This window comes from Equus przewalskii, chromosome 1 (genome assembly GCF_037783145.1).
Source record: "Equus przewalskii isolate Varuska chromosome 1, EquPr2, whole genome shotgun sequence".
Classification (NCBI taxonomy): domain Eukaryota; kingdom Metazoa; phylum Chordata; class Mammalia; order Perissodactyla; family Equidae; genus Equus; species Equus przewalskii.
In genome coordinates, this window is record NC_091831.1 from 35,692,488 (window position 1) to 35,719,414 (window position 26,927).

General features: G+C 44.6%; 1 protein-coding gene across 6 annotated transcripts in view; it reads left to right on the forward strand.

The window, feature by feature from the left end:
• MYOF (myoferlin) overlaps positions 1-26,927 on the forward strand; it is a 152,946-nt gene that overhangs the window by 110,262 nt on the left and 15,757 nt on the right. For 5 of the 6 annotated variants that reach the window (XR_011537336.1, XM_070609490.1, XM_008520669.2 and 2 more), the window contains 16 exons: positions 264-372; positions 1,445-1,522; positions 3,942-4,123; positions 4,217-4,375; positions 4,500-4,598; positions 5,529-5,690; positions 7,668-7,833; positions 10,764-10,840; positions 14,270-14,281; positions 15,552-15,650; positions 17,231-17,356; positions 19,270-19,425; positions 19,904-19,995; positions 23,571-23,741; positions 24,454-24,602; positions 26,704-26,843. Coding sequence is in view for 4 of the 6 variants with exons in the window: in XM_070609490.1 (XP_070465591.1) it covers positions 264-372; positions 1,445-1,522; positions 3,942-4,123; positions 4,217-4,375; positions 4,500-4,598; positions 5,529-5,690; positions 7,668-7,833; positions 10,764-10,840; positions 14,270-14,281; positions 15,552-15,650; positions 17,231-17,356; positions 19,270-19,425; positions 19,904-19,995; positions 23,571-23,741; positions 24,454-24,602; positions 26,704-26,843 (1,977 nt within the window). In the remaining 2 variants the exon portion in view is untranslated. Of the gene's footprint in view, positions 1-263; positions 373-1,444; positions 1,523-3,941; positions 4,124-4,216; positions 4,376-4,499; positions 4,599-5,528; positions 5,691-7,667; positions 7,834-10,763; positions 10,841-14,269; positions 14,282-15,551; positions 15,651-17,230; positions 17,357-19,269; positions 19,426-19,903; positions 19,996-23,570; positions 23,742-24,453; positions 24,603-26,150; positions 26,310-26,703; positions 26,844-26,927 lie in introns of all 6 variants that reach the window. The other variant, XR_011537338.1, reaches the window with a different exon arrangement.

A 26,927-nucleotide genomic window follows, 5' to 3' on the forward strand; every position in this document is an offset into this window, starting at 1 on the left:
TTTGCACTTTTTTTTTTTGCCTTTCAGCAGCAGGGTTTGGTAAACCTGAACTTGAGGTAGAAGGTCTAGCTTCAACTTCTTGCTCTGTTGCTTTCCAGCCAAGTGACCTGGGGGAAGTCACTTGATGTCCTGGGCTGTATTCGTCTTTAAAAATGAAGTGACTGGATGAGAAAAAATTTTTTTGAAAGCCGCTATTCCATTTGTTTGTAATTCTTGCCTCTTTGTTTTTAGGCATTGTTAATTGATTTTTCCTGCCTCCTTAGGGCGCAGACACTACTGAGGATGGAGATGAAAAAAGCACAGAGAAACAGAAATACAGTGCCACCACGGTGTTTGGAGCAAACACGCCCATTGTCTCCTGTAAATTCGACAGTACGTTTTAAACATATGTTTGTGCATTCCACTTCTATGACTTTTATCTCAAGAAAACTCTTCAAATCACCAAATATAAGAATCTCTTTATGCGAATGTACTTTCCTTTTCATCACTCAATGAAAAGGATTTTTTAAAATACAGTTTTAAAAATTGTATTTGGGATAGGAGGTGGTTGAATCATTGATTTTAATATGGTGTGTTCAACATGTACTTATTCTATGAAGCCCCCCAAAGATTATTTTAATTAGAAAAAAGGTTCAAAATGTTAAGTAAAGTTTGATTTCGATGATAACCTTGAGGGATTTTGGAATGGACAGACCTACTCTGTAATAGTAAGAGAAAATGCTCATAGAGGTTAGCATGTGCCAGGCACTGTGTATATATTAACTTATTTAGTCTTAATAACAACCCTAGAAAGTGGTGCTGTTATTGTTCCCAGTTTCACAGGTAAGGAACCCAAGGTACAGGAAGATGAAATAATTTGACAAATGTCTTACAGCTTGTAGGCACCAGAGACAAGATTTGAACTCAAGTAGTGTGGTTCCCCAGATCTGTGCACTGAATCACAATGTCCTACTATCTGTCAAATTATGTGTGTTTAGGGGGGAATGGGGAGTGGAAGGGGGTGGATATGCATTAATATAATAAGGATAAGGAGTATAAAGATTTTGAAATATCCAAGAAACTTGTAGCAGATAACCGTTCCCTAGATCTGGTGCTGGAATGGTTCAGAAAGCCCTACGTCTATGGCTCCTGGAGACCCAGTTTCATTTTAAAGATCAGGGATGACAAGCAGTCCCCTAAATCCAGGTAGTTTACACCGGAAGTAATGTCCTCCTGATTGACACACTTGCACTGAGCTTACTGTAGCATTTTTTAAAGTAAGTTTCATTTTACGGGAAACAGAACTACTTTGGGAGGACACATCATCGCCATTATATGTGTTCTTTACTGTGGGGAAATAGATTTTCGTGACCCATTTATCTGAAACATGTACTGTCTCTAAATAGTCCAGAAAAAATAGCCGTGTTATGTTTCTTGTAAGTAACCTCCACCCTGTTCTTTCTAGGAGTCTACATTTACCATCTGCGCTGTTACATCTATCAAGCCAGAAACCTCAAGGCTCTAGACAAGGATAGCTTTTCAGGTAAAGGAAAAAAATCTCCATCTCACACATTACAAAGCAGGCTGGCTTGATTCTCCTTTTCATCAAGTGTATGCTTTTAGTTATTCCTAACAACCACAAGAAGTTTTTCCCCACTGAGGTTGATGCGCACGAAGTAAATTGCTCAGTCATGAGATATGTAATCACTGAGTATGTCAAGTGTGGTTGTTGGGTGCTGGAGAAGATACATGGTCCTTTAGTACTGATAATCATTAATTGATTGAGTAATAAAAAGCACCAAGAAGAAAAGCAGTTTCTGCTCTCTGTCTATCCACATAGTGGTGTTTTCATCCAGGGTTCTTGGGTTGATTGGTAAGTTAAGACACTTTATATTTTTTTGTAGCTCTCTTAAGTTGGCAAAAAGGTCACAAATTTACCCATTTGCCTACAGCACCAGGCTTGAAGCAAAATTGGAGTCCATCTTGACCTCCTCTGCAGCCTGCTCCCCAAATTTCCAGCACCATAAAACCATGAGGCTTCATCACCCCCACACCAACACCCCGGCCGCTTTTGTTGCCTTTGGACTGGTTCTAAGGGGAAGGTCGGGGACCTGCTGCCTGGGCCATTGGGCTGTTGCTTGTGGGACCATGACTGGTTCAGGTGCTGCCTGGGCTAGGTGGGGAGCCTTCCACTTCAGGACCTGAAGGCCAGCGGAACTGCCATGGGCCTTCTGTGAAAACAGCTCTTAAAGCAGCTACCTGACACTCTGGCATGCTCACATCAATTGTGAGTTGTGTTCCAAGTACGAATATTAACCAACATTTGTGAATGCTTTCCTTTTCTTACAAATTAAAACAGATTCATGATATTCCTATAATACAAATCTCCAAAATGGTTTTTGAAGACATTTTTTAATATTCACCACCAGGGGGCACTCAATCATTGAAAGTCAAAGTTAGCATCCTATCAAAATTCTTGACTAAAGTTGCGTAAAGCTCTAAACACATTCCTTGCAGTTTGAGACATGATAGGTATCATCAGGGCAAAAGCAGAGTGCCATTCCCATGACACTGCAATGCTAAAAACTAAGCACCCTTTTGCCTTTTGCAAAAGCTTCAAGTTAGACTCAGATAGGTCAGCTCCCAGGCAATTGCAAAAAGTTTTGGTGAAATTATTTAGCTCGAAGAGGAAATGGATTGCTTTTTTTTTTCCTTATCTTCTTTTCAGCTTTATTGAGGTGTAATTTGACAAAAAGTAATAAATTTAAAGTGTAAAATGTGATGATTTGATATACATATACATTATGAAAGGATTCTCACAATTGAGTTAAATAACACATGCATCATCTCACATATTTACCTTTTTTTGTGTGTGTTAGAACACTTAGGTTCTACTCTATTGGCAAATTTCACTTATATAATACAGTATTATCAACTATAGTCACCATGTTATACATGAGATCCTCACACTGTATTCATCTTATAGCTGAAATCTCTACCCTTTTATTAACTTCCCCCCCAGCCCCTGGCAACCACCATTCTACTCTCTGTTTTCATAAGTTTAACCTTTTTTTTTTTTTGAGGAAGCTTAGCTCTGAGCTAACATCCACTGCCAATCCTTCTCCTTTTTTTTGCTGAGGAAGATTGGCCCTGAGCTAAGATCTGTGCCCATCTTCCTTTATTTTATATGTGAGATGCCTGCCACTGCATGGGTTGATAAGCAATACATAGGTCTGCATGCAGGATCCAAACTGGCAAACCCCAGGCTGCTGAAGCGGAGTGCACAAACTTAACTGCTCTGTCATGGGGCCAGCCCCTGACCTTATTTTGAATTTCATATATAAGTGATACTATATAGTGTTTGTCTTTCTCTCTCTGGCTTATTTCACTTAGCATAATGCCCTCCTGGTTCATCCATGTTGTCATGAGTGGCAGGATTTCCTTCTTTTTTTTTTTTTCCTGCGTTATCTCCCCAAATCCCCCCTGTACATAGTTGTATATCTTAGTTGCGGGTCCTTCTAGTTGTGGGATGTGGGACGCCACCTCAACATGGCCTGACGAGTGGTACCATGTCCGTGCCCAGGATCCGAACCCTGGGCCGCCGCAGCAGAGTGCAGGAACTTAACCACTCGGCCGCGGAGCCAGCCCCGGTTTCCTTCTTTTTTAAGGCTGAATTGTCTTCCATTGTATGTGTGTGTGTGTACTTTTCTTTATCCATTCATCCATAAGTTGCCAGCTTGCCTTTTCATTTTGTTGATGGTCTCCTTTGCCATGCAGAAGCTTTTCAGTTTGATATAGTCCCACTTGTTTATTTTTCCTTTTGTTGCCTTTGCTTTTGGTGTCAAATTCAAAAAATCATCGCCAAGCCAGTGTCAAGGAGCTTACCCCCTGTTTTCTTTTGGAAGTTTTACGGTTTCTGACTTTAGCTACGGCCCTACTGTCATTCTCTTTTTTTGCTTTAGATCCATATGCTCATGTCTCCTTCCTCCATCGAAGTAAAACCACTGAGATCATCCACTCAACTCTGAATCCCACGTGGGACCAAACAATCATATTTGATGAAATTGAAATCTATGGGGAACCACAAACAGTCCTACAGAACCCACCCAAAGTTATCATAGAGCTTTTTGACAATGACCAAGTGGTAGGTAATTTAGAATTTCTAAGATGACTTGGGGGGTAATGGAGGTTTATAGGGTTGTTTGATGGGGAATTTAAGGATTGCTTGTTTCTCTAGGGCAAAGATGAATTTTTAGGACGAAGCATGTGCTCTCCTCTGGTGAAACTAAACTCAGAAATGGACATCACACCCAAACTTCTCTGGTACCCAGTCATGAATGGAGACAAGACTTGTGGGGATGTCCTTGTAACTGCAGAGCTGATTCTCAGGCACAAGGTACTTGCTGAGGTCTCACTCATATATTCTTTCAGAGTAGCTGCTTAAAATACTTGTTAATAACACCAGGCACTGTTTACTTGAACTAAAAGGAGGCATTGACATTTCCATATTTGTTTCACAGGATGGCTCCAACCTTCCCATTCTGCCCTCACAACGGGCACCAAATCTATACATGGTCCCACAGGGGATCCGGCCTGTTGTTCAGCTCACTGCCATTGAGGTAGGCTGCTCTCTAAGTTTTATTGAGCGAATCAAATGGATGTGGATCTGGAACTGGGATCTTTCGTATAGGAAATGGAATCTTGCCGCATATTCTCTTGCTGTCTCCAACTTCCTATATAATTTGTCCAAAAATTTGAAATATTCGTGGAAACAGAAGGCTTGCTGAAGGCACAAGAACAGTCAATTCCAGCACTGCTGGGGGAATTTAGAGTTCTCATTTACTGGGAATCAGTAGATTTCTGGGTTTCCCAGCTCAGCTGGAGAACTGGGAGAGGAAAGGCGGACTCAGAGCAGCGTGTCTGTGTTTGCAGAGAGGAGGGGACCTGAGAGGGAGGCAGAGGTGGAGAGTGTGAAGGGTGTAATGGGAAATTGGAGCAGATACACACCGATGGAGCCAACTGAGTAGTGTGATGGACAGTGTCTGGCCTGCTATTGAGGCGCCCACTTTGTCCAGTCAAGCAACTGTTAAGTCGAGATTTCCATTTACAGGCAGTCTTGCCAAGAGTTCCCAGAGACTGAGGCATATGGCTTTAAACAACAGCTATCATGTTTTAATGCTTGCATGTCAGACACTGTGTTAGGAAGTTTACACTTAATCGTTAAAATAACCCTGTGATAGATAATAGTCTCAGTCCTATTTGTAGATGAGACATACAGGTTAGGAACTTGCCAGAGTTCACAGAGCCAAGATTCGATTCCTGCGCTCTTCAGGCTCTGCTTTTTACTGCTCGGGCAGAAGAAGGAAGGAGGTAAACCACTCTCTCTGGATGACCTGCAGGCTTTCTAGGATAACAGTCTCAGAGAGTTTAGCAAATCTACACAAGTCAATCTTAAAGAATTTACCAGTTATTAAGAAAGAATTTTTCCTCTTGAATATTATTTTTAATATGTTGGATTTGCTTCCCTTCTCTTTGCATTGTTTTCTTAGATTCTAGCTTGGGGCTTAAGAAATATGAAGAACTACCAGATGGCGTCTGTCACATCCCCCAGTCTCATTGTGGAGTGTGGAGGGGAAAGGGTAGAATCAGTGGTGATCAAAAACCTTAAGAAGACACCCAACTTTCCAAGTTCCGTTCTCTACATGAAAGTGGTATGGAATCAAGACTTTGTAAGAGTCCATGTGTGTTGAGTAGCTGAATTTTACTTGAAACATGAATATATATAATCGCACCCACTCACATACACCTGTGTAGCTTATATCTTTCCAAAGTCTGACAACAAATAGAAAAACCCTGCCTTGTATTCAGCTCGTCCGTGATTTTTCCTCCCTAGGTTCTCAAACTGTAGTGAAGGTTTCTTACAGCTTCAGACGACCCCAGTGACACAGAAATTTTGATGAGCAATACCAGTGTATTTCTCCAATAAACTTGCCGTCTATTCAGCTGTCTGTTACAGGCTCTTGGTCAATCCCCTTGGGGGTGCAATATTAACCCTCAGTCATGTCCTTGCAGGTGTACGTGGACCAGAACCCTCTGGATAGGGACTGGCTGGCTGGGAAGGGCAGCTGCAGAGGAACTATATGGGGTGATGGGGTCATGCCCTAATAGCCTGTGACTGTGCCCCTCCTCCGGGTGCCCCTGGGGTGGCATCCACTTTGTTCCATTGACTTACTCTCTGGTCATTAGTGACAGCATCATATCCAGTTCACCATTCTCCATCATAGACCCCATAATACTTTGGAGCAAGAACAGGTCACCTAGTCTTTCCATTTTTAAGGTAGTTAAATCCTTAACTTTTCAAAAAAGAAAAATTCTTCTCTTTTACTCTACTGTATAAAAGAGTTAAAAATAAAGACGTTTCCTCATGTTGAAAGAGTAGGAGGCCGAGAAACTTCCCATTCCTTTCCCTACCCTGGTCATTTTCCTGCCCTCAGTGTCTCCGGTGCACTGCTCTTGACCTCTAGGGTCTTGTGGATCAACTTCCCCTTTGACGGATGAGGAAACCGAGGTCTAGAGAGGGGAAGCACCTTGTCCACGTCCCGCAGTGAGTGCAGGCCAGACCTTCTGTGCTGCAATGGCTCTGTCGACGCCACAGCAGCGGCTACAGCTTGGCGCCAGCAGCATTCATGCTCCCTGCATTTAGACTTGACTGCAACCCTGCAGGGAGGCATTTTCACTCCTCTTAGGCCCACTTTGGGGGAAACCAAGAGGTTAAGTGATTTACACAAGGGGACACAGCTAGCAAGTGGGTGGCCGGAGTTTGGACTTAGGTCCCTCCTACTTCAAAGCCCATGTTCTTCACCCTGCAATGGTGCAGATGGAGCACCACCTGCACCCTCCCAGCCAGAATCCCAAAGTGGTCGCTCCTGGGCCCCTCCACCATCCTTGTCCAATCCCCGACCCCTTCTCCGCCTCCCAAGTCCTAGTCTAGAATCTAGCCTTAGTCAGCAGCTTCTAGCTTGGGGCTTGAGGAAAGCCACTCAGTCGACCCCAGGTTCTATTCTTGTGCAAGGCCAGAGGTGGAAATTCACCTGAACCGCTTCCCAGGCAGGCCCTGGGAGCAGTCCATGATTCCCCAATTAGACAGTGTCACCAAGGCTACCCAATTCCACGTGGAGGAACCAGGAGGAGTCAAGAAAGAATGAGCATCCCATGTGGCACTGAACTTCCAGGGCTAAGAGACTCCCAAACCACAGTTATTTCCCGTGAAGTTTCAGTTTTATCTCAATCATTTCTAAATTCTAACTAATTCTAACTAAATGCTCCTTCCACATCCTGTTACAGAGCAGAGCCAGCTACTAAGGTACTATTCTAAGCACTTCATGTATATTAATTCAACAACCCCAGTATTACCGAGGCACTAACTGGCCCAGAGAAAGTTCCCTAAGGTCACGTGGCTCCTAATGGCAGAGCCGGGATTTGATCTCAGGGGTGGGCTCAGGCCCCATGCCCTAACACCATGCTGCTTGCCTAGCCCGTAAGTTGACGGAACTATTTACTATGAGTCCCTTGGGCTGCACCAAATGGGCAAAACGAGTCTGCGTTGGTCCCTTTGGGGGAGTTTATTGGCAAAGCTGCCCTTGTTGAGTTTTGTACAGAGAAGTGACACTTACCTCTGTGATCCCCAGTTCTTGCCCAAGGAGGAGTTGTACATGCCTCCGCTGGTGATCAAGGTCATTGACCACAGGCAGTTTGGGCGGAAGCCCGTCGTCGGGCAGTGCACCATCGAGCATCTGGACCGCTTTCGCTGCGACCCTTACGCAGGAAAGGAGGATATTGTGCCACAGCTAAAAGGTAAACTGCAAGTCCATAAATAACATTTTGGGACTTCTCATGCGTGATCTGAATTAATCTTTACAAACTTTCCCAAGGTAAGCATTCATTGTCCAGATTTTGCAAATGAGGAAACAGTTTGACTTACAGTGAGCTGTGTAACTATCCCAAGGTAATATAGTTAGTAAGTGACAGAGCTAGACTTGAATCCTGGCCTCCTTTTGGGGAGAGCCAATGCTCGAGCTATTACCTTCGGAAGTATCCCACTTCTGGATGAACATAAGACTCCTTTCCCGCTCCTGGATGAACGTAAGACTCCTTTCCCACTCCTGGATGAAGATAAGACTTCTTTTTAGGAAACATGAAGTGCTTCATGAACTTTTCATAGAGCCCAGCAGGGAAGACAAACAAGCAAATGGGTGATGGCAGTCCAGTGTGATAAATATTTTGATGGGGAAATACAGGAGCCCCCATGAGCACTGAAGGAACGGAGGATTTTTGTTTCAAATTGCTTTCCATCAGTTGTCCCACCTTATTACTGCATCACAGCATTGTTATGATGTCATTTGAAAGATTTTATTTGTTATCCATCAAGGAAAAAGTGCCACCTGCTGAGTTTAAATAACTTGCCTTAGGTCACATAATTCATAAGTAAATGACAGAGCAGAGCATAATACTTACCTTAGAGTTCCATAATAAATAATAACTGAGGAGTAGCATTTTGCTATTGTCCATTCAATAATAGGTTGTCTTTAGCTTGCCATGTGCCAGGGACTGTGTTAGGCGCTGGGGACTGGGTCCTATCCATGAACAAGATCCCAGGGCCCCTGGCCTCGTGAGATTAGACCCCGTGGAGAACTGGCACACCCTCATTCGGCTGATGGTTGGTTGCCACAAAACTGGAACAGCTGTCTTCTATTTAAGCGGCTGTGCCGCTAACCCATTTTTTTAAATCTTCCATAAGGTTTGGTGTTGATTTTACAGAGCCTCTGAAATTCATCTGCCGTGTGGGTCTGAGCATCCTATATCCCTGATTCAGAAAAGAGGAGAAGATAAAATCCAGTCACACTTGAGCAAAACCCTGCATGTGTTTATCCATAAATTTCCCATGCAAAGCATCTTGTGCTGAATTGATGGTGCCTAAAATGGCAACATTTTTATAACAACAAGGATGAATATAACGGCAGGCATTGTTTTATTTGGGGTTGCTAAATGGAGAGAAACCATTTTGCTAGCGTTTTTCCTACTGCGTTTATGAGAGAAAGTAGTTTGACACAAATATGTGAAATCATTACAAATGTTGCAGACTTTCTCTGGCCCCAGAATCCCTTGCATGAACTTGTGTGTGTCTGTCGGTCACAGGTCGGTTGGGCAGAGGCCTCCTTGGTTAGTGATTCTATGTCATTAATGTGAAGTGTGGCCAAGCCTTCATGGAACCCCTTGAAGAGGAAAATCCTTGAGAAGTATAGGGTGGGGGGAGGATAATGTTCCCAAGACCAGAATCTATTACTTTAGATCAATCTGGTACTTTCTTAAAACCAATGACAGGGTCAGAGTTGAGGAATGTACTTGTTTGACCTAATGTTGGAAGCACACAGAATAGCTTTTTCCTCTGTCCCTGAGGCCTTGTTTACACGAGGAGGTAAAGTGGAGAATATCTGAAGGACTTGCATACAATTGTGTTCCCGCATGCCTGCCCATCTGGCTGTCACATTCTGGGTTGCAGCTGTCAGGAGTTGTGGGGGTGCTATCTTGGAAGCATGGAGGCTGCTAGTAGATCTGGGGGTGCCGTGTGGATATACAATGACCTAGCCTAGCAACTTGCATGTCATAGACGCTCAGTAAATGTCAGTCTCCCCTGATGTCGGCCTCCCCAGTGTCCCTCTCCTCATTTCTCTCACATTTATGGAGCATCTGCTCTGCTCTGGGTGCTGGCATGATGGTTAAAACACAGGCTTTGGGGTCAGACAGAGCTAGATTGTTTACTTCCATTTTCTACTAATTATTTAATCTAAAGCAAGTGACTGGCTTTCTCTTAGCCTCAGTTTTTTAATCTTTATAATGGGGATAAGGGCACATACAGTACACGATTGTTAAGAGATTAAATGAGATGTATGTAAAGGGCTTAATTCACTGCCTGGCACATGGTAGGTGCCTAAAGATGTCTTCCCTCCCCTCCTTTATGTCCTATACGTCAACTGCCTCCATGGATTAAACAGAAAGTTCTTTTGGCTTGGCAGAGTTTGTTCTGTCTGGATTCTAGCCCCCTGTTGAATGTCTGACTGCCTGATGCCTTCTTCCATAAAGGGGAGACGTACCTCTCACCCCCATCCCACCCCAGGCTGAAGCTTTCGCACCCCTTTTAGCTGAACAAGACCTGGCAAGCCCTGGGGCTACTCCTGAGCCCTTGCTCTAACTCCCTAATCCACAGCCACGAATACTCTGGGAGTTGTATAAAGCCAGAGCGTGTGCCTTCTCCCGTTGCATACACTGTGAGGACGAGGGCTGAGTGAGCCGCTGCAGCTTCGGAACTGAGTGTGCAACTGTTCACCCTGCTTTGCTTTTTTGTGTCTTAGAACAGATTCCATGAAAAGGAGGCTTCTTTAGACATAGGTACCCCCACCCCACCCCTGCATCCTCTAAAGTTGTGTATTGACACAATCAATGGTTCTTTTTTGAGCACTTTCTATGTATAGATACTGGGCTAATTGTCCAAAACAAAAGAAAAATGGGCCATTTAGACAAAAATGTCTAAAACCACATCGTATTTTGGGAAAAGTGATAAATTATTGCATTATTTTCTACATTTGGGTGTGGTCCTCTCCATTCCAGTGAGTATCCAGGGTAAACTCTACCATCCATTCTGTGGCTGTTAAACTTGAACTTGGAGTAGACTGTTCAACACTGTATTTTTGTAAATATCTTAGAGTAAGAAATTACTTGTCTTGCAGCCTCCTTTATGTCTACCCCACCCATCCGGGATGTCATTATTGAAATAGAAGACACCAAACCATTACTGGCTTCGAAGGTAGGCTTCGGGACTGATCGCTGGATAATGTCAGTTTTATCTTCCAGGTGCCTAAGCAGTGGGTGAATTCAGCCAAATACCCATTCAATGCAATTAAAATAATAATAATCAAACCAATTTATTGAAAGAAAGAATCTGAATCTTGCACTCATCAATAGTTATGATGACATTATGTGGCCTAACATCCTCTACCCTGTCACCCAAGATACTTAAAATAATACCCCAGGCCCATGCTCCACCCTCCAAGAAGGAGAGAGACCCAGATGTCAGTATATTTTAAAATCTCCCCAAGTGATTCTACTGGGCAAGCAGGACTGCGAACCATTGATGTGGACAGTCTGAGTGATGTCATTTGCTAGAAAGAGCAATTTCAGGAGCAAATTTATAGCATTGCACATTCAGAAGAGGGATGCACATAGCACGGCAGTTTTTTCCCTACATGAAACAGAAGGGTCATGGATTTTTAATGGCCCTATTTGTTGGTGTATGGAATACCCCTGAATTTTATATTCGCTGTGGTTTTATATTCAAGATATTGGTGGAAATGCTCACTCAGGATCCTATTTTAAAGCCATTCCAGCCAATTTTACAAGAAGGAAGGAAAAGAAAATATCTCAGCCTAGAAAAAAGAAATCATCAAACATCCCCTTTCTTCTGTTGGCATTTATGATGGACTTTCACAGCATGTTTTAATGTGCAAACTGGCCCCAAAATGCACATGATTGTGCTTTAATGTGTTATGTCCATAAACAGTGCCTTTAAAAAAATCCACTGCTTTCCCACTGCATTAAACTCACTGACAATTGGACCATATTAAATGTGGTCTTCTCAGCCAGCAGTATGTAGCAATGTGTTTGATTCTGTTCCCCGGGAATCCTCGACAGTCACAAATGACAGTATCAAATTTGCAAAACTACTATGTTCACTTTGTCAACACCCCAAATATTCCCAATAAAGCAGTAGTAGCCTAGGGAGAATTTAAGTGTAATATACTTAAGATCCTTTATGTACATTTTCACAACTGCTCTGGAAAAAGGCAGTTTAAGATCTTGCTCCATAATCTGCCTCCAGCTTTCCTACCTCCCATTGTCAATCAGTTCTTATTCTTGCCTGCTGTGTACTTGGTAGCCCTAGATATGGGGGATTAAGAAGAAGAATAAAGTCAATCTATGCCGCCATTGTCATTCATTCCTTAACAATAGTTAAGAGATGACTCGACTGCTGTAGCAACACATTGTGAAAGTTCAGTTTGCATCATAGAATTTAAATTGCAATCCAGCAGGATTGGGGCCGGTAGTATCGGTCATCGGTCATCGGTGGGTAGTATCCCACTGTATTATAAGTGACTTTAATCAGCTTGCTCTCCTAACACTCAGTTGACGTACACTGTCTTGATTGGAATCTCCTCTAAAAAACTGATTCCTCTTGTTCATCAGGGAAGACAGCGCACATCTATGCAAAGTCAAATGAGCAAAGTTGAGCTTTGGAAAAAGAGCCAATAACCAGCTTGCTGATGTCCTGTACCTGTAGTGTTACACATACATGCATGTGATATACATGTATGCATGTGATATGCATGTGTTATATGTACATGTGATGTGTGTGATGTACATCTATTACCACTAACTCAATTCAAGCCTTTTATATGTAAATTGAAGGATTGGGTCAAAACTGTGCTATTGATGGGAGCTGGAGGCTGTGGCTTCGAGTGACAGTCTCACGCTCACAGAAACCCACACCATTATCCTGTGATGACTGTGGGACCTCTTAACAAATGGGCTCAGCACTACCACAAGGAAAGTGAGAAATAAGTATCTGGGGCAAATTGGTAAGTGCTAGCCAGACAACATGAACATTCGGACATGGCCATTTCAACAATTACCTTCCAATTCCAGTGCTTAAGCAGCATGTCAACAGCACTCAGCAAAATGACTTCTCCAACGACAGTGCATGTATGTATGATAAGAATATGCCTGGGACTGCGGGGACCTCCATCTAAAGACTCGCATTCTCCTTTCTGATTCTTTCTATTAGGAGATTTTGGAGTGAAAGGTGGTCTTTAAACAAATGTGATGGTTTTAAGTTTTTAAGCCTAGGGGGAAAATCTTCTGTGCCAGTTAATGATTTGGTTCCCATTGCAAGTTCAATATTGGATATAATAAAGCAAGTTACTTCTGTTACCTTTCTGCGTGAACTAATGAGCAAGCAGGTGTAAATAAGTTCTCCCATGCGAAACCTAAATTTTAAAGTCAGCAACTTGTTTTGAATAATACTTTTTAAATCATTAGCTATTTTTTCTTTGAAATAATTTCAAATAGCTGGAAATGGATGTGAATAAACAGACTCTCAAAATCTGAATTCAGGAACAATCCAGAATGTGAAAGCACTTTTGGCATGAAATCCCTCTCTCCAAAATCTCACTTTGGCTGCAATGTTTTAACTTTTAATCTCACTTTGGTATGAATCTAATAGAAAGAATTCTTACCTCTATCTGCCTCTCTGCCTCTCCTGGCAATTCTGTGTGCTGAACAAAAGTCAATCCAGAGAATACCAAGGGGCTCTTACAGAGGAAGCCCCAGGGCCGCCCCAACAGCAGCCGCAGGGAGTGCCTCTAGTGAGGAGTTGTTCTCTCCTCACATTAGAAATGAACTTGAAGTTAGGATTTCAGAAAGGGGGTCCAAACCACCGCTGAGGGCGAGTTTGCCTAATGTTCCAGCAGATACCAAGAGAAAACGCACACCCCACCATCCTAGCTCTGCATTCTCTCTTCTCCTGGATGTGCCCTGAGACCAGGGTGGATTCTCCATGCAAAAACTCAAATGGAAGGATTTGGCCAAGGAGAAACTTGACATCTTAGAACAACTTTGGTGAATAGATATGTATTTGGTGCTATAGTGTGGGCATGGGGAAAAACCAAGAAAAGGTACCCACATGATGATATTGTGGTCATGTTAGACGTAAACATCTTGTGACAAGAATTTTTGAAGGGGTGAGAATTAGGCCAAGTTGGGGATATGCTTTAGGAGCTAAATGGAATGAAAGGTTTGGGACAGGGAGATGAGCAGCTGCACCACCCCTGGCCCCCCCACCCCTGACCCCTATGACCACCATGGTGCTGGCAGTTAATGAGATTGTCTAACTCCATTGAACACATGGGACATGGGTGGCTCCCTCTGAGCCTTTCATTTTAATACTGTTTGTAACTCTTGCACATTTTCAGGGAAGAAACCAATAAAGTATATTTCATTATGAGATCATCTTAAGTTGAATAATTTAAATAATCCTTCTAAATGTTGATAATACAAAGCAAGCATGAAAAATAATTTCTCCTTCTCTCTTTCTCTTTAAACTTAATGCTCATGGGATCTCCATATCCATGTGACCTGTTACATGGTTTGCCCTCTTCCTGCCTATACATGTGATGAGCAGCTGACAGAAAAGGTAACTATTGTACGCACTTTGCTAGATTTAAGATTCGTATATTTTCTGCCTATAGGTGATATGTAAAGAAATTTAGTTTTTTAATCCAGGATTGGGTTACTAACTCATAAAGGGGAAATAACTCTGTGTGTTTGTGTGTACATAAATATGTTACATACAGGTAAGAAATAGCTTTTCTTAAGTGTTCCCTCTTCCTTCCCCCAGACTGAATAGGAGCTATAATACAGGTGACACTGTATTTTTGGCAACATCACTCTTTCCCAGGTAGAGTAAAACAAACATTGGGTGGGTCTGGTGAAGCTCTATCCTTGTTTTAAATCTGAGAGGGATTTATAGCGACCTTCTATAAACTACAGCCTTCTGCAGTTTGGAAATGTTCCACAAGTAACTCTGATATGCTGTCGCTTCTGCTCAACCATGAACCACCATCTGAACCAGAGGTCCTCAACACTGGCTGCTCATGGGAATCACCCAGGGAACTTGGGAAAGCATACTGGGTGCCCAGGACTCACCCCAGGCTGATTGAGTTAGAATCTCCAAGGATAGGTTGGGAGCCATGGTCTAAATAAAGCATAATGCATCCCTACTTTGGTTTCACATTTTATCATTTTCAAAACTCTTTCTCCTGATGATCTTATTTGATTTAAAAAAAAACGAAAAACCTCTCTGAGATGAATGGAGACAGATAGGGTTATTATCCTATTCAGTGGATAAGAAATTGATGCTTAGAGATGTTCAACAACTTGCCCAACCAACCAGTACGGCTTGTAACATAAGGGTATGGCTTATAGTGTGAAGGATGGGGCTTGAATTAAAACCCAGTTTTTCCAACTCTTAGCTCAGTCAGCTTTGTTTTACATTGCATTGCTGGCTAACAGCGCTAAGGAAATGAAATAGTAGAAAACATATATTGGAAGTTTTATTTTAATTTATTTATGTATGTAAATATCAAGTCAATACGATAAAAAAGTAAAAACAGACAAATGAATAAATTGTGTCTATAGGATATAAGAAAACATCTGGTATAGCTGTAGGCATTAAAGCCAAGTACATTTCATTGACCGAGAGTGATCGTTTCATCTCCAGCTTCTAGGTGGAAGAATCGTGAATGCTTTATCCATCATGCATGTAAACGAAAGCTATGTAAGCTTGCCTGTTTCAGGTTCAGAAGTACCTATTTCTCTTACCTGTTACATGTTAGTTTTCCTGCATTGATTGGAAATCCAGGTCATCACTAAAGATTTTTCCATTTTGATGTGTCTTTCTTTAGGAGGAAGAAATTGTTGACTGGTGGAGTAAATTTTATGCTTCCACGGGGGAACTTGAAAAATGTGGACAATATATTCAGAAAGGCTATTCCAAACTCAAGGTACCTGGGCCTGTGGTGCTGTGGGTGGGGGAAAAACACTCATTAAAACTGGCCATAGGCAGAGCTAAGTAGAAGACTAGAAGATCTGATGGGGGTGCTGATAGGGAGGGGGCCAGAAGCACCTCTGGCTTCCTGGAGAGCCTTCTTGCCATAGATTTTGGCTTTGCCAAGATTCCAGGGGCTTGAGGACAGCTGTTGATTTATGGTGACATGACTGCCACTTTGAGGCTTGGGGGCATCTGGAAGAGGGTTGGGAATGGGTTGGCACGACACTATAATTAGGGTAACGGTTGTCCAGTTTGACTCACAGAGACCTAAAAGCCACTGGGCTCTTGCAGAACAGTATGAAATGTCAACACACTCATTCTGTTGTCTGCATGGGCATCAGTTTCACTAGCTGAAAAGTTGATTCTGTTACATATACGCAGCATACAATCACAACCGCGGGCGTGTGTGTCCAGGAGGAGGACAAGCTATTGATCTAGCCAGGCCAGGCTCTCTGTGATCTTTCTGCTAATGCTTTGAGTTTTCCAGTTGTTCCTCAAGTTTTTCAGGCTGTATTGCACTCAAGCAGAAGCAAATGATAAAGTTTTCAAAATACTGCCTAGTAGAAAAAAATCTTTAAAATGAGAAATATCAAGCCATTAAAATGATTTTCCCCACCAAAGTAGAAAAAACTCACATCCTTTCCTATTACTTCATAACGTCTCAATGCAGTTTAAGAAACATTGGCATGTAAAGAACCACTAATCTAGAAAAATGATCAAACTGGTCCAGTGGATCAGTCCCACAGTCCATCCTCCCTCTCTCCCTCCCTCTTTCCCTCCTTCCTTCCCTCCTTTCTTCCCTCCTTCTCATCCTTCCTCTTTGTCTTCCTCCTCTTCTTCTAGTTTTTTATGGAGGTATAATTTGCATACAATAAAGTAATCCATTCAATGAGTTTTGATAATTGTATACACCTATGTAAACCACCACCCAAACAAGGCAAAGAGCATTTCCAACACCACAGAAAACTCCTTTGTACTGCTTTCCAGTCAGTTCCCCAGAAGCTTCCATCCCTCTAGACAGCTGATCTGATTTCATCACCATAGGTTGGTTTTGCCTGTTTTTATGCTTCATATAAATGGACTCATACAGTGTGTATTTTGTGTGTGTCTGGCTTCTTTAGCCCAACACAGGAGTTTTGAGATCCATCATGTTGTCATATGTACCTTAATGTGTCCCTTTTTGTTGCTGAGTGGTATTCCATTGTGTGGATATACCACAGTTTATTTATCCATTCTCCTGATGATGAAGCTGCTATGGTCATTCTTGTACTCTGTGGAAATGCATTCATTTCTCTTGGATGAATACCTGGGAATGCAATTTCTGTATCATACAATGGGTGTGTATTTAACTCTATAAGAAACTGCCAGACATTTTTCCAAAGTGATTGTATTATTCTACCCTCCTGCCAGCAATGAGAGAGTTCCAGTTGCCCGTCCACATCCCCATGCCCATTTGGTGTTGTCAGTCTTTCTGATCTTTTAGACTCTATCTGTATTTTAATGAGAAATTAAGAATCTGTTGATGGTTTTCAGATATATGATTGTGAACTGGAGGATGTAATGGAATTTGAGGGCCTGACAGACTTCTCAGATACTTTCAAGCTGTATCGAGGCAAATCAGATGAGAATGAAGATCCTTCTGTGGTAGGAGAGTTTAAGGTGAGTAACTGTGAGTGTTTGCCCTGTTTAAAATCCATCTTTATCTTCCTTATAGACCTAGGCTACAGGACAGCCAACTTCTGGGGCAGGGACATGTCCTCTGACATCTGAAGGATGTTAGAAGGTGTTAGTGAGAAAAAGGGCAATGGGATCAGGAGTAGGACACTCAAAGCCATTCTCAGTATCTTTCTTTCTCCCTGCTCATGCCACCCAGTCTTGATTCCTATAGATTCAGCCTCTCCAAGATCCGGTTCCCCTCTGCTTGCCCACTGCCCCTTCCAGGCTTTCAGCAGGACCATTGCAGCAACTTCCCAACTGATGGTCCTTGCCACCTTTCTTGTTCCACTCCAGTCCATCTTCCATCCCCATATCTGATCATGTTTCTTGACTGCTTAAAGACATCGCTTGGGTTTCCACCAGCTCAAGTCTCAACCCCTTCCTAAGGCGGAGCCCGCCTTTCACAAGCTACTTGCCTCCTGTGCCACTGCGCCCTCCTGCTCAGGAGGACCTCACGCAAGCCCCAAACACACCTGTCCTCTCACAACTCGGAGCCTTGGTATAGGCTCTTCTTCCTTCCCTAGATGCCCTTCCTTCCCTCTTTGTGGTCTGACCAACTCCTACTCATTCTTTTAAGCGCCAGCTCAAATGTCACATTCTTTGTGAATCCCTGATTGCTCTGGCCAAGTGACTCACTACTGCTCTAGGCTCCCACAGGTCTGGGTTCCGGTGCTGTTAGAGCACTTCTCGCACTGAAGTATCTGCTTTCATGACTGCCCTTCCCTCCAAGCACAGTTGGCAAATCCATGGCAGATTGCTGCGCCTTTCTAATCCTTTGCCAGTAGCAGACATTATTAATCGATCAGAGGATTATACCCTACATGTGGTCTCAAAATCCTTCTCATTACAGCTCCCCACCAAGCAATCAAAGACAGCATGAGAGTCCAGCCTACTTAACATCCCTGTGCCAGACTGGGCTCCTTGAGTTCACTTTTGGGTCCTCAGTGCCCGGCACATAGTAGGTGCTTACTTCATGCTGCTTTATTGAATGAAGGTAGATGGAACTAAGACCCACGTGTTCTGAATCCAACTTTAGTGCTTTCTCCTGTACTTAAGCTGGTTTCAAGATAAAATATATGGCCTCTCAAGCTGGTCCAATGGCTCATTCATTCAAAAAACATTTATCGTGCCCCTGCTACACGCCCGGACCTGTGTTAGGTCCTGGAGATAGAGTGATGAGCAAGACATAATTCCTGCCCTCAGGAAGCTCACACTCTAGTGAGGAATATAGACAATAAATAGACAGTTACAGCACAGAGGTCAGTTCTGCAGCAGGGATGCATGCAGGGTTAGAGGAGAGCCTGTAGGAGACACACCCAACCCAGGACAGTCAGGAAGGTTTCCTGGAAGAAGTGACACCTTTCAGCTGAGACCTGAAGGATGAATAGGAGTTTGCCTGGGAGCAGGAGTGGGAGGGGGTTCGCGGGGGGGGGGGGGCGTGCAAGGAAAGGAAATCACCCCTAGTACTTTATTGGGTGTAAAAAATAACCACCTTTATTCCTATCTTCAAAATGTATGCTGAATTTAGCTCCTTCTCACCGCCTCCTTTGCCCTATATTGGTCCAAGCCACCTCCATCTCTTGCCTAGATTTTTGCCTGGTCTCCCTGCTTCTGCTCTGCCCTTTCTTCTCCCCTGTGATCTATTAACTAATTACTTTATCATCATTTAACTCTCCCTACTGGAAACATGCAAATTGCAATATATGTTGTTTCTTTCACAAAAGGCAGCCCTTCGTCACCCAATCCCACAGCCCCTGTGGCTGTGCTGGTGTATCCTGGGGGAGGAGGGACTGCCCAGAAGCCCTCTGCCCAGGTCCCCATGGACCCTGTGAGTCATCTGTGTGTCTCTCTCCTAGGGCTCCTTTAGAATCTACTCTCTGCCGGATGACCCCAGTGTGCCGGCCCCTCCCAGGCAGTTTCGGGAATTACCTGACAGCATCCCACAGGAATGCACGGTTAGGATTTACATTGTTCGAGGCTTAGAGCTTCAGCCCCAGGACAACAATGGTCTGGTAAGAGTTTGGGTGTGGGGCCTTCTCCTGTAGCAAGATAATTATAGTCATCAGCCACAGTAATTGTCATGTTCTTTCTTTTCGGGCATCTGTTATCTCACTGGGGGAAAGATACTCTATCAAAACAATGTATTCTGGAGGATTGTCCCAGCGGGGATTTATCTAAGAGATTGAAGGGGGCTTTGGCTGCTCTGGTTCACCCTTCTCATTTTACAGATGAGACCTTGGAGGAGATTTGCTCCTTGGTCCCTCCCTGCCACCACCTCTTCACCCCACAGGCTTCTCTCACGGGCGCTGGCTGTGTGCCTCCGAGAGGGAAGATCTGCTCAGACCTCGGGCTGAGGCTCGCGGGGGCCACGGCCGCCACCTTTCTATCCGTTTGGGAGTGGGTGTGGAGGCACACCTGAGTCTTTCCCAGAAACTGGCTTAAACTTGCACCCCACGATGACGTAACCTGACATCTGTTTTGTCCCCACAGTGTGACCCTTATATAAAAATAACACTGGGAAAAAAAGTAATTGAAGATCGAGACCACTACATTCCCAACACTCTCAACCCAGTTTTCGGCAGGTAACGTACATGCTAAACGTTTTTCTGTCAATCATTTTTTTTCACAGACTATATATTAAGGATGTGATAGGTGCCAAGCTCTGCTCTGGGTCCCGAGACTATGACTATGAATTAGACAAGAATTCTAGTCAGCGGAGCAGGTAATACAGATGTATATGCACAAATAAAAGAATTTCATGGAAGTAAAAGGTGCCATGAAGAAAACAAAACCAAGTCATGAGACGGGCTCCTCTGAGAGAGGGTTGCCCTGAGACCTGGGGGCACGGGTGGTCCAAGGCCCAGGAGGCCACTAAGACTGTGGGTTCTAGACAAGCAGGACACGCAGTGACATAACTGAGGTGACATGGTGCTTCTCACTCCCTGACTGCGGTGTGGGCTCTGTTTTCTGGGGTGTTTTGATTCCATCATTTTGATCCAGTGAGTGTGTTATTGACTCTGCTATCAATACAGAGAAGGAGACCAAAAGTGATGGAGTCAAAATGTCCTGCTCCTTCTGTCTTCTGTTCCTGAAGATTCTTAAAATAACATTATTTTCTTCATTATTGACACTTTAGACTTGTTTCTGGGCTGTTCCATTGATGTCCTCAGAACCTTCTTAAGGGTAAGGCAAACCCAACTGACTTCTAAACAGGACCAGCATTTTTCAGCTATAAACTGTGTCCATATTTAAGAAAAGCTAAGGTTTTCTAGCTCTTACTGTGTTAAGGCACTATGCTGAGTTGTTTATGTAAAACATCTCAAAAATCTCACAACTCTGAGGGGCTATTGCTACCCTCATTTTACAACAGAGAAAACTGAGGCACAGAGAGAATCAGAGCCCAATGTGCCCAGCTGGCAGAGGCAGAGTCAGGATTCACACCGTGGCCATCTGACTCCAGCGTCGGTGTGGTTTCCACACTGCGCTCTTTGTGGCTGCCACCGTAGGATTTGCATCTCTGTGTCAACCCTAGCAGCCAGGCGGGACAGGGATGAGCAGCCCCACTTGACAGGTGGGGGAAACAGGGCACCGGGAGCTGCGTAGACAGAGCCAGCACACAATGGAGCCAAGATTTAGGTAGAAATTCCTGATTCCAAGCCCCAGGCTTTTCCAGTACCCTTGGTAATGCTTCATATTCATGGCACAGCCATCATCACCTGTAGAAAAATGTTCTTTGTACAGAATCTTTGTGAGAACAGTGCTTTTTTTCCCCAGAATCTTGCCGAGCAGGGAAATACTTTGTTCTTGTTTGATGTGTGGGCTGTTTGTTAATTTCTGGCTTCATTATCTCTCCCATCCTCTTCTCTACTCATGTTTGTTGGTTTGCGCGCTTACGCATTGTTTCTTTCTCTCATGTGTGCATGCAGGCATGCACACACACACACCCCAAAGTCTTTGTCACTCAAAAAACTCTCTCGGGTTTGCACACTCTGTTCTCCCCTACACATTTGCACACCCCATAACACATGTGCACTGGGGACCTCACGCTCACTCAGCTCCCAGGCACATACACGCATGCACACACACACAGCCGCACACGTGCACACCCTCTGTGCTGAGCAGCCCAAGGCCGCGTGCCGGGCCGGGGAGTGGAAGTAATCCTCTGGCACGGCAAGATGATCGTTTTCCTTTCCTTCCGCTGATCCAGCCCTAAGGTCTAGACAGGAAAAGGCACGCAGGGCAGGAAGGAGGGCTCCGTGTGAGGGAGACGGGGAAGCGGGGAACGCCAGCTTTTAACAGAGAAAGGCGGCTCTGTCTGAATCACTTGTCTCAGAGGAGCCAAGCACAAGCTTAATTAAGTGGCAGGAAAAGTCTTGCTCGAAGCCACCCTGGGAGGAAGTGATGCTGTCAGCCTCTGCTCAGCCAATCCCTGTCTGGCGTGCCTGCAGACTTCCCCCGTCCAGCAGGGTGGAGCCAAGAGATGCCGACTCTGCAACCTCTGGTCCCTGGCCTCAGTCTTAGGCGGGGACTTTCTTCTCAGCGAGACTCTCAGGAATTCTGGGAGAAGAATTCAGGAAAGGGCAAAATTCCTGTGCTCAGCCACTGTTCAGTGCGTTCCTGTCACATGATAGCATCCTCCAGATCACCTTCAACAGAATATCTGTGTCTTCCATGAGATGTTAATTGGTGTTCCAAGAAAAGAAGTATTTCTTCTTCAAATCAAGGCACCTGGATTAAAAAAGATAATAACTGCAGGACTTCTCAGAGCCTTTAGTTTGTCCAGAGGAACTCCCAAAGAAGTGGTTCTCAACCTTGCTTTACCAAAGAATTCTTTTTCTCAAAGGACTTGTGTTACCTATCCCTTGGAATCCAGTATTGGAATTGTGGTGTTATGGGGCACGTGCGGATACAGTGCTTCACGCCTGGTCGTGATTCAAACACCTTTCCTCGTCTGGCTACCTGCCCCTTGCAGGCCCCCACCTGGCTGCAGCAGTCTACAGAAGTTGCTGAGCCTTGTCTAGGAGACTTCCTGGGAGCTCTTCTCCAGAGCCCCATTGGCGCACAGCCTTCTGCTCAAATGGATGAACCTTCCTGGCTGTTAGGGCAGGAACCAATCCACACGCCAGAGTGCAAGGAGAAGGGGAGGAGGCACAGGGAGGAGGGAGGGGAGAGGCCTCTCACAGTTTTCCATCAACAAAATTTATTGAGCACCTACTAGGGGACCCGTACCTGTGTGGACGGGGCAAATACAGAACCAAACCCCGCCCATCTGGAGCTCGTGCTTTCAGTTTATCACCCTCTCAGAGCCTGCTCCCCATTGCTCACCCGCTACAGAAAGTGCTGTTTGGTTCTTTATCTCAGAAGGGTTTGCATTTGAATATAGATTCTATAAAAAAGCCTTCAAGAACCAGTGGCACACCCGGAGGGTCCGGGAGGAGGCGGGGAGCCTTCTTGGCACCCTGCACATCTCGCTGTGTTGGTTCATTTCAATCACATCCCCCACCCCCACCCCGCTGTGCTCCTGTGGGGTAAGTCAGAGATGTTCCATGGGGGGTGATCTCTGTGGAGGCAGAGGAGGGAACATAGTTGGAGCAGAGAAAGGGGGCTGGAAATCAGGGTGCTGGTGCCTTACTAATCTCCCAGCTTGTAGAAATACCTGGGTGCCCCAGCTAATAGGCATGTGATAATAATGTTAATAATATTATAATTAACAATAATTATTATTATTATGGTTATTGGGTTTTGAGCACTCATGCCAAATGCTTTCTAAACATTTCTTCACTTGACCCTGATAACAACACGAGATGGCAGGTATTATTATCACCATTTTATAAATGAGAAAACTGAACACAGAGAGGTTAAGTAACTGGCCTAGGGTCCCACAGCTGGTTAGCAGCAGAGCTGGGATTCGAACTTAGGTATTTAAAGCCCATGATCTTCTCCTGAGCAAGTGTATAATCTCTTGTTGTTCTTTTTACTAATATGTACTACTTATCAAGTCCTCCCACCCACTTCCTCCCACCTGGTTCTCCTAAGTCGTGATGTTCTCCTCCAGGAGCCAGAGCCACTGCCTGGGGACTCTGTGCACAGAGCCCTGGTGTTTGTGAGATGCCCGGACGGGATCGTGGTGATTCTAACCTCGCTTTTGTTTATTTAGAATGTATGAACTGAGCTGCTACCTACCTCAAGAAAAAGATCTGAAAATTTCTGTCTATGATTACGACACCCTGACCCGTGATGAAAAAGTGGGAGAAACGATTATTGACCTGGAGAACCGATTCCTTTCCCGGTTTGGGTCCCATTGCGGCATCCCTGAGCAGTACTGTGTGTAAGTTGCTTTGGCCATAAATGTAGACAGTTTGTTCCATCTGACTTTAATACCTGGGGAAGCTTTGGCTTCCTACCTCAGGGCCTGTCTTCACTGAGCCACTGCTTCTTTGAGTCAGATGTAGACTGCTTTTAATAGCATAATTGCCTTAGGGAGAATCAGGGCCGTAGCATTGCCCAACTCCAGGGGGCGCCATTCACACTGACCCCTGGAGTAGTGCAGTGCTCTGTGGGGATGGCATAGGTGGCAGTCCTCGGAGAACCAGTGCCCTCGCTCCCGTTCTTGGAGGCTCATTCCTTGAAACCAGGGACTGAGAGCTGGCAGTGTTTGATGGCAGGAATTCCCTGCCCCTCCCCGCAGGTTGATCAATTTTGTGATGTCCCTCTTCCCCTGAGTGGTCTACGGTGTCATTCTACAGCATCGAATTACACACAGCTTGCGATTTCTAGTTTACGAGTTCACCTGTTATGATTACAGTCATCTCAGTGAAACTCCTAGTTTTTACAGAGGAGAAAATTGAGGGAGGAAAAGGATCAGTCAGCTGAGGCCAAAATGATTGTGGCTTTTAGTCCTCTGAAATCGATTTCTAGTCAGAGACCACAGTTTAGAGCACGTCCCCCGCCCCCTCATTACATAACTATGTGAGTACGTATGTGTGAATGCAAGAGCCGGCGTGCCCTACGGTGACTCCAGATGTGGGATTTATTCACAGTTCTGGAGTGAATACCTGGCGAGATCAATTGAGACCAACACAGTTGCTTCAAAATGTAGCCAGATTCAAAGGCTTCCCACCACCCGTCCTTTCTGAAAATGGAAATAGAATCAGATATGGAGGACAAGACTACAGTCTGGATGAATTTGGTAAGCACGTTGCCATGTATTGCAAGCTGCTTACAAAGTATAGAGACTCATTTATATGCTGGACTTGTTGGGGAGGGGCACGGGCAGAGCAGTACCCTAATTATACCACGGGGTCTCCGAACACATGACTATCTAACAAAAGCCCCATTGTAGTAGAGTTTGGCTGTCATGTCAAGTGTCAACGTGGACACATTTTCTTGTCTGTCTTATGTTTCACTTGACCTTTTTAGGTCATAGCCATTTGAGCTTTGAACGCAAACTTCTAGTCATTAACTAATTTCTATGTAATGCATAATCAGCTCAAAAGTGCTCACGTGGTGGTGCAAAAATTTCTCATGCAAGTTTATTCCATCATTCTTCCAGCCTTTCTCAGAGAAGGCTCAGGGATGCTGGGGGTTGGTTCAAAGAATCTGCTAAGTTCACATCTGGCTCCTGTCCGACGTTGGGGTCTTGCTCTTTCCCAAGCAGTAATTTATAATATAACCTGTCCTGACACATAAACAGCTAGCTGCACAATGACAGGGGGTGAAATACGCTTAACAGAGGTAAAAGCTATGGTATAATTTAGTGTTTTGTATGGAGGGAGGGCTTCCCAGAGGGGGTGGCAGTGGAGCTGGCCTTGAGGGTGCATGGGATATCCAGAGAAAGCTGAGCAAAGACGCACAGGAATGAAAGTGCTTCCTGACCCTTGGCTGTTTATTCTTGACACTGTAAGGAACTATATTTTGTCTTTCCCTTTGAAGAGGACTTAGTCAGTATCAAGGATGATTAGATGTTTAAGAAATGTTGATGCTGCTGTTAACATGAGAACTTATGAAAGGGATTGGGAATAAACTGGCAAGTAACATGGCCTCGTGGATAAGAGTACCCCAGAAAATCAAACAACACCCCAAAAAGTTGTATCAGTCATGAAGATTGTTCCAGTTACTACTGTTACATAACAAATCACCCCAGAACTTAGCAGCTGAAGATGCCATTTTGTTTTGCTCTCAGTTTTGTGAGTTAGAAATTCAGGAAGGACTCAACTGGGCAGTTCTCACTTGAGTGGCTCATGTGGTTGGCTGCTGTCAGATGTCGGCTGGGGCTGCAGTCATCCAAGGCTCAGCTGAACTGGATGTCCAAATGGCTCACACACGCAGCGGGAGGTTAATGCTGGCTCTTGGCTGGGAACTCAGCTGGGGCTGACAACCAGGGCGCCTATTCAGCCCTCTCCAAGAGGGCAATCTCTGGACGTCCAGGCTCCTCACATGGTGTATGGCTTCCTGCAGAGCAAGTGCCCCAATAGGACCAGGCAGAGGCTGAGCGCCTTTCATGCCTAGCCTCAGAAGTCACACAGCATCCTTTCTTTTGTGGTTAAATATGTCTCCAGATTCAAAAAGAGAGGACATAGACCCACCTCTCAATGGGAGGAGTGTCAGAGAATTTGGGAGTTCTGTTTTTAAAATGCCACAGTGATGCTAACTGCTATGACAGTTGAACTTACAAATTTCAGTGGCTTAACGCAATCAAAGTTTATTTCTCAGAAATTCAAAACAGGTATTCCTACAGGTCGGTGGCCCTCTTCTAAGCAATGCTTTGTGGACTCAGGCCCTCCCATCTTATAGCCCTGCTGTTCTTCAGCTCAGACATCAAAGGTTGCTGTTTTCTTCTGCATCCAGAAGAGAGAGGCACACGGAGGATCCTACTTCAGAGGGTTTTATGTGCCAGGTCTAGAAGGGACACTCATGTCACTTCCACTACATTATATTCTAGCCTAACTTGGTTGTATAACCACACCTACCTACGAGGGAGTCTGGGAAACAGAGTCTGGCTGTGAGCTTCTGCCACCAAAGTAAACACAGGCTGCTCTCACTCACACATTCTGGTGTGTTCTGGTCCCTTTGCTATTGGCAGCCCACAAATCGGGTGTGAGCCTGGTTGGGGCAGGGCACCTGGTCAGAAGCTCTTTCTAACAATGACTCCTTCACAAGTTGATGTTTGCGCGGTGGCACTGCCTAACCATTTTGCAAAGTCTTAGACGAAGTGCTGCAAGGCCCCCAGGGCAATGTGCTTGAACTGTTCCTCATGCCCATCCCTGTCTCAATGCTGTTTCCTATTGCAGAAGCCAACAAAGTCCTGCACCAGCACCTGGGGGCCCCTGACGAGCGCCTTGCCCTTCACATCCTCAGGACTCAGGGGCTGGTCCCTGAACATGTGGAAACAAGGACTTTGCACAGCACCTTCCAGCCCAACATTTCCCAGGTACAGGGGCTCTCCACCTGTGAAGATCCGTCATCCACACCCCAGACACAGTGGCAATTGCTAACACAGATTTGCCTCTTTTTA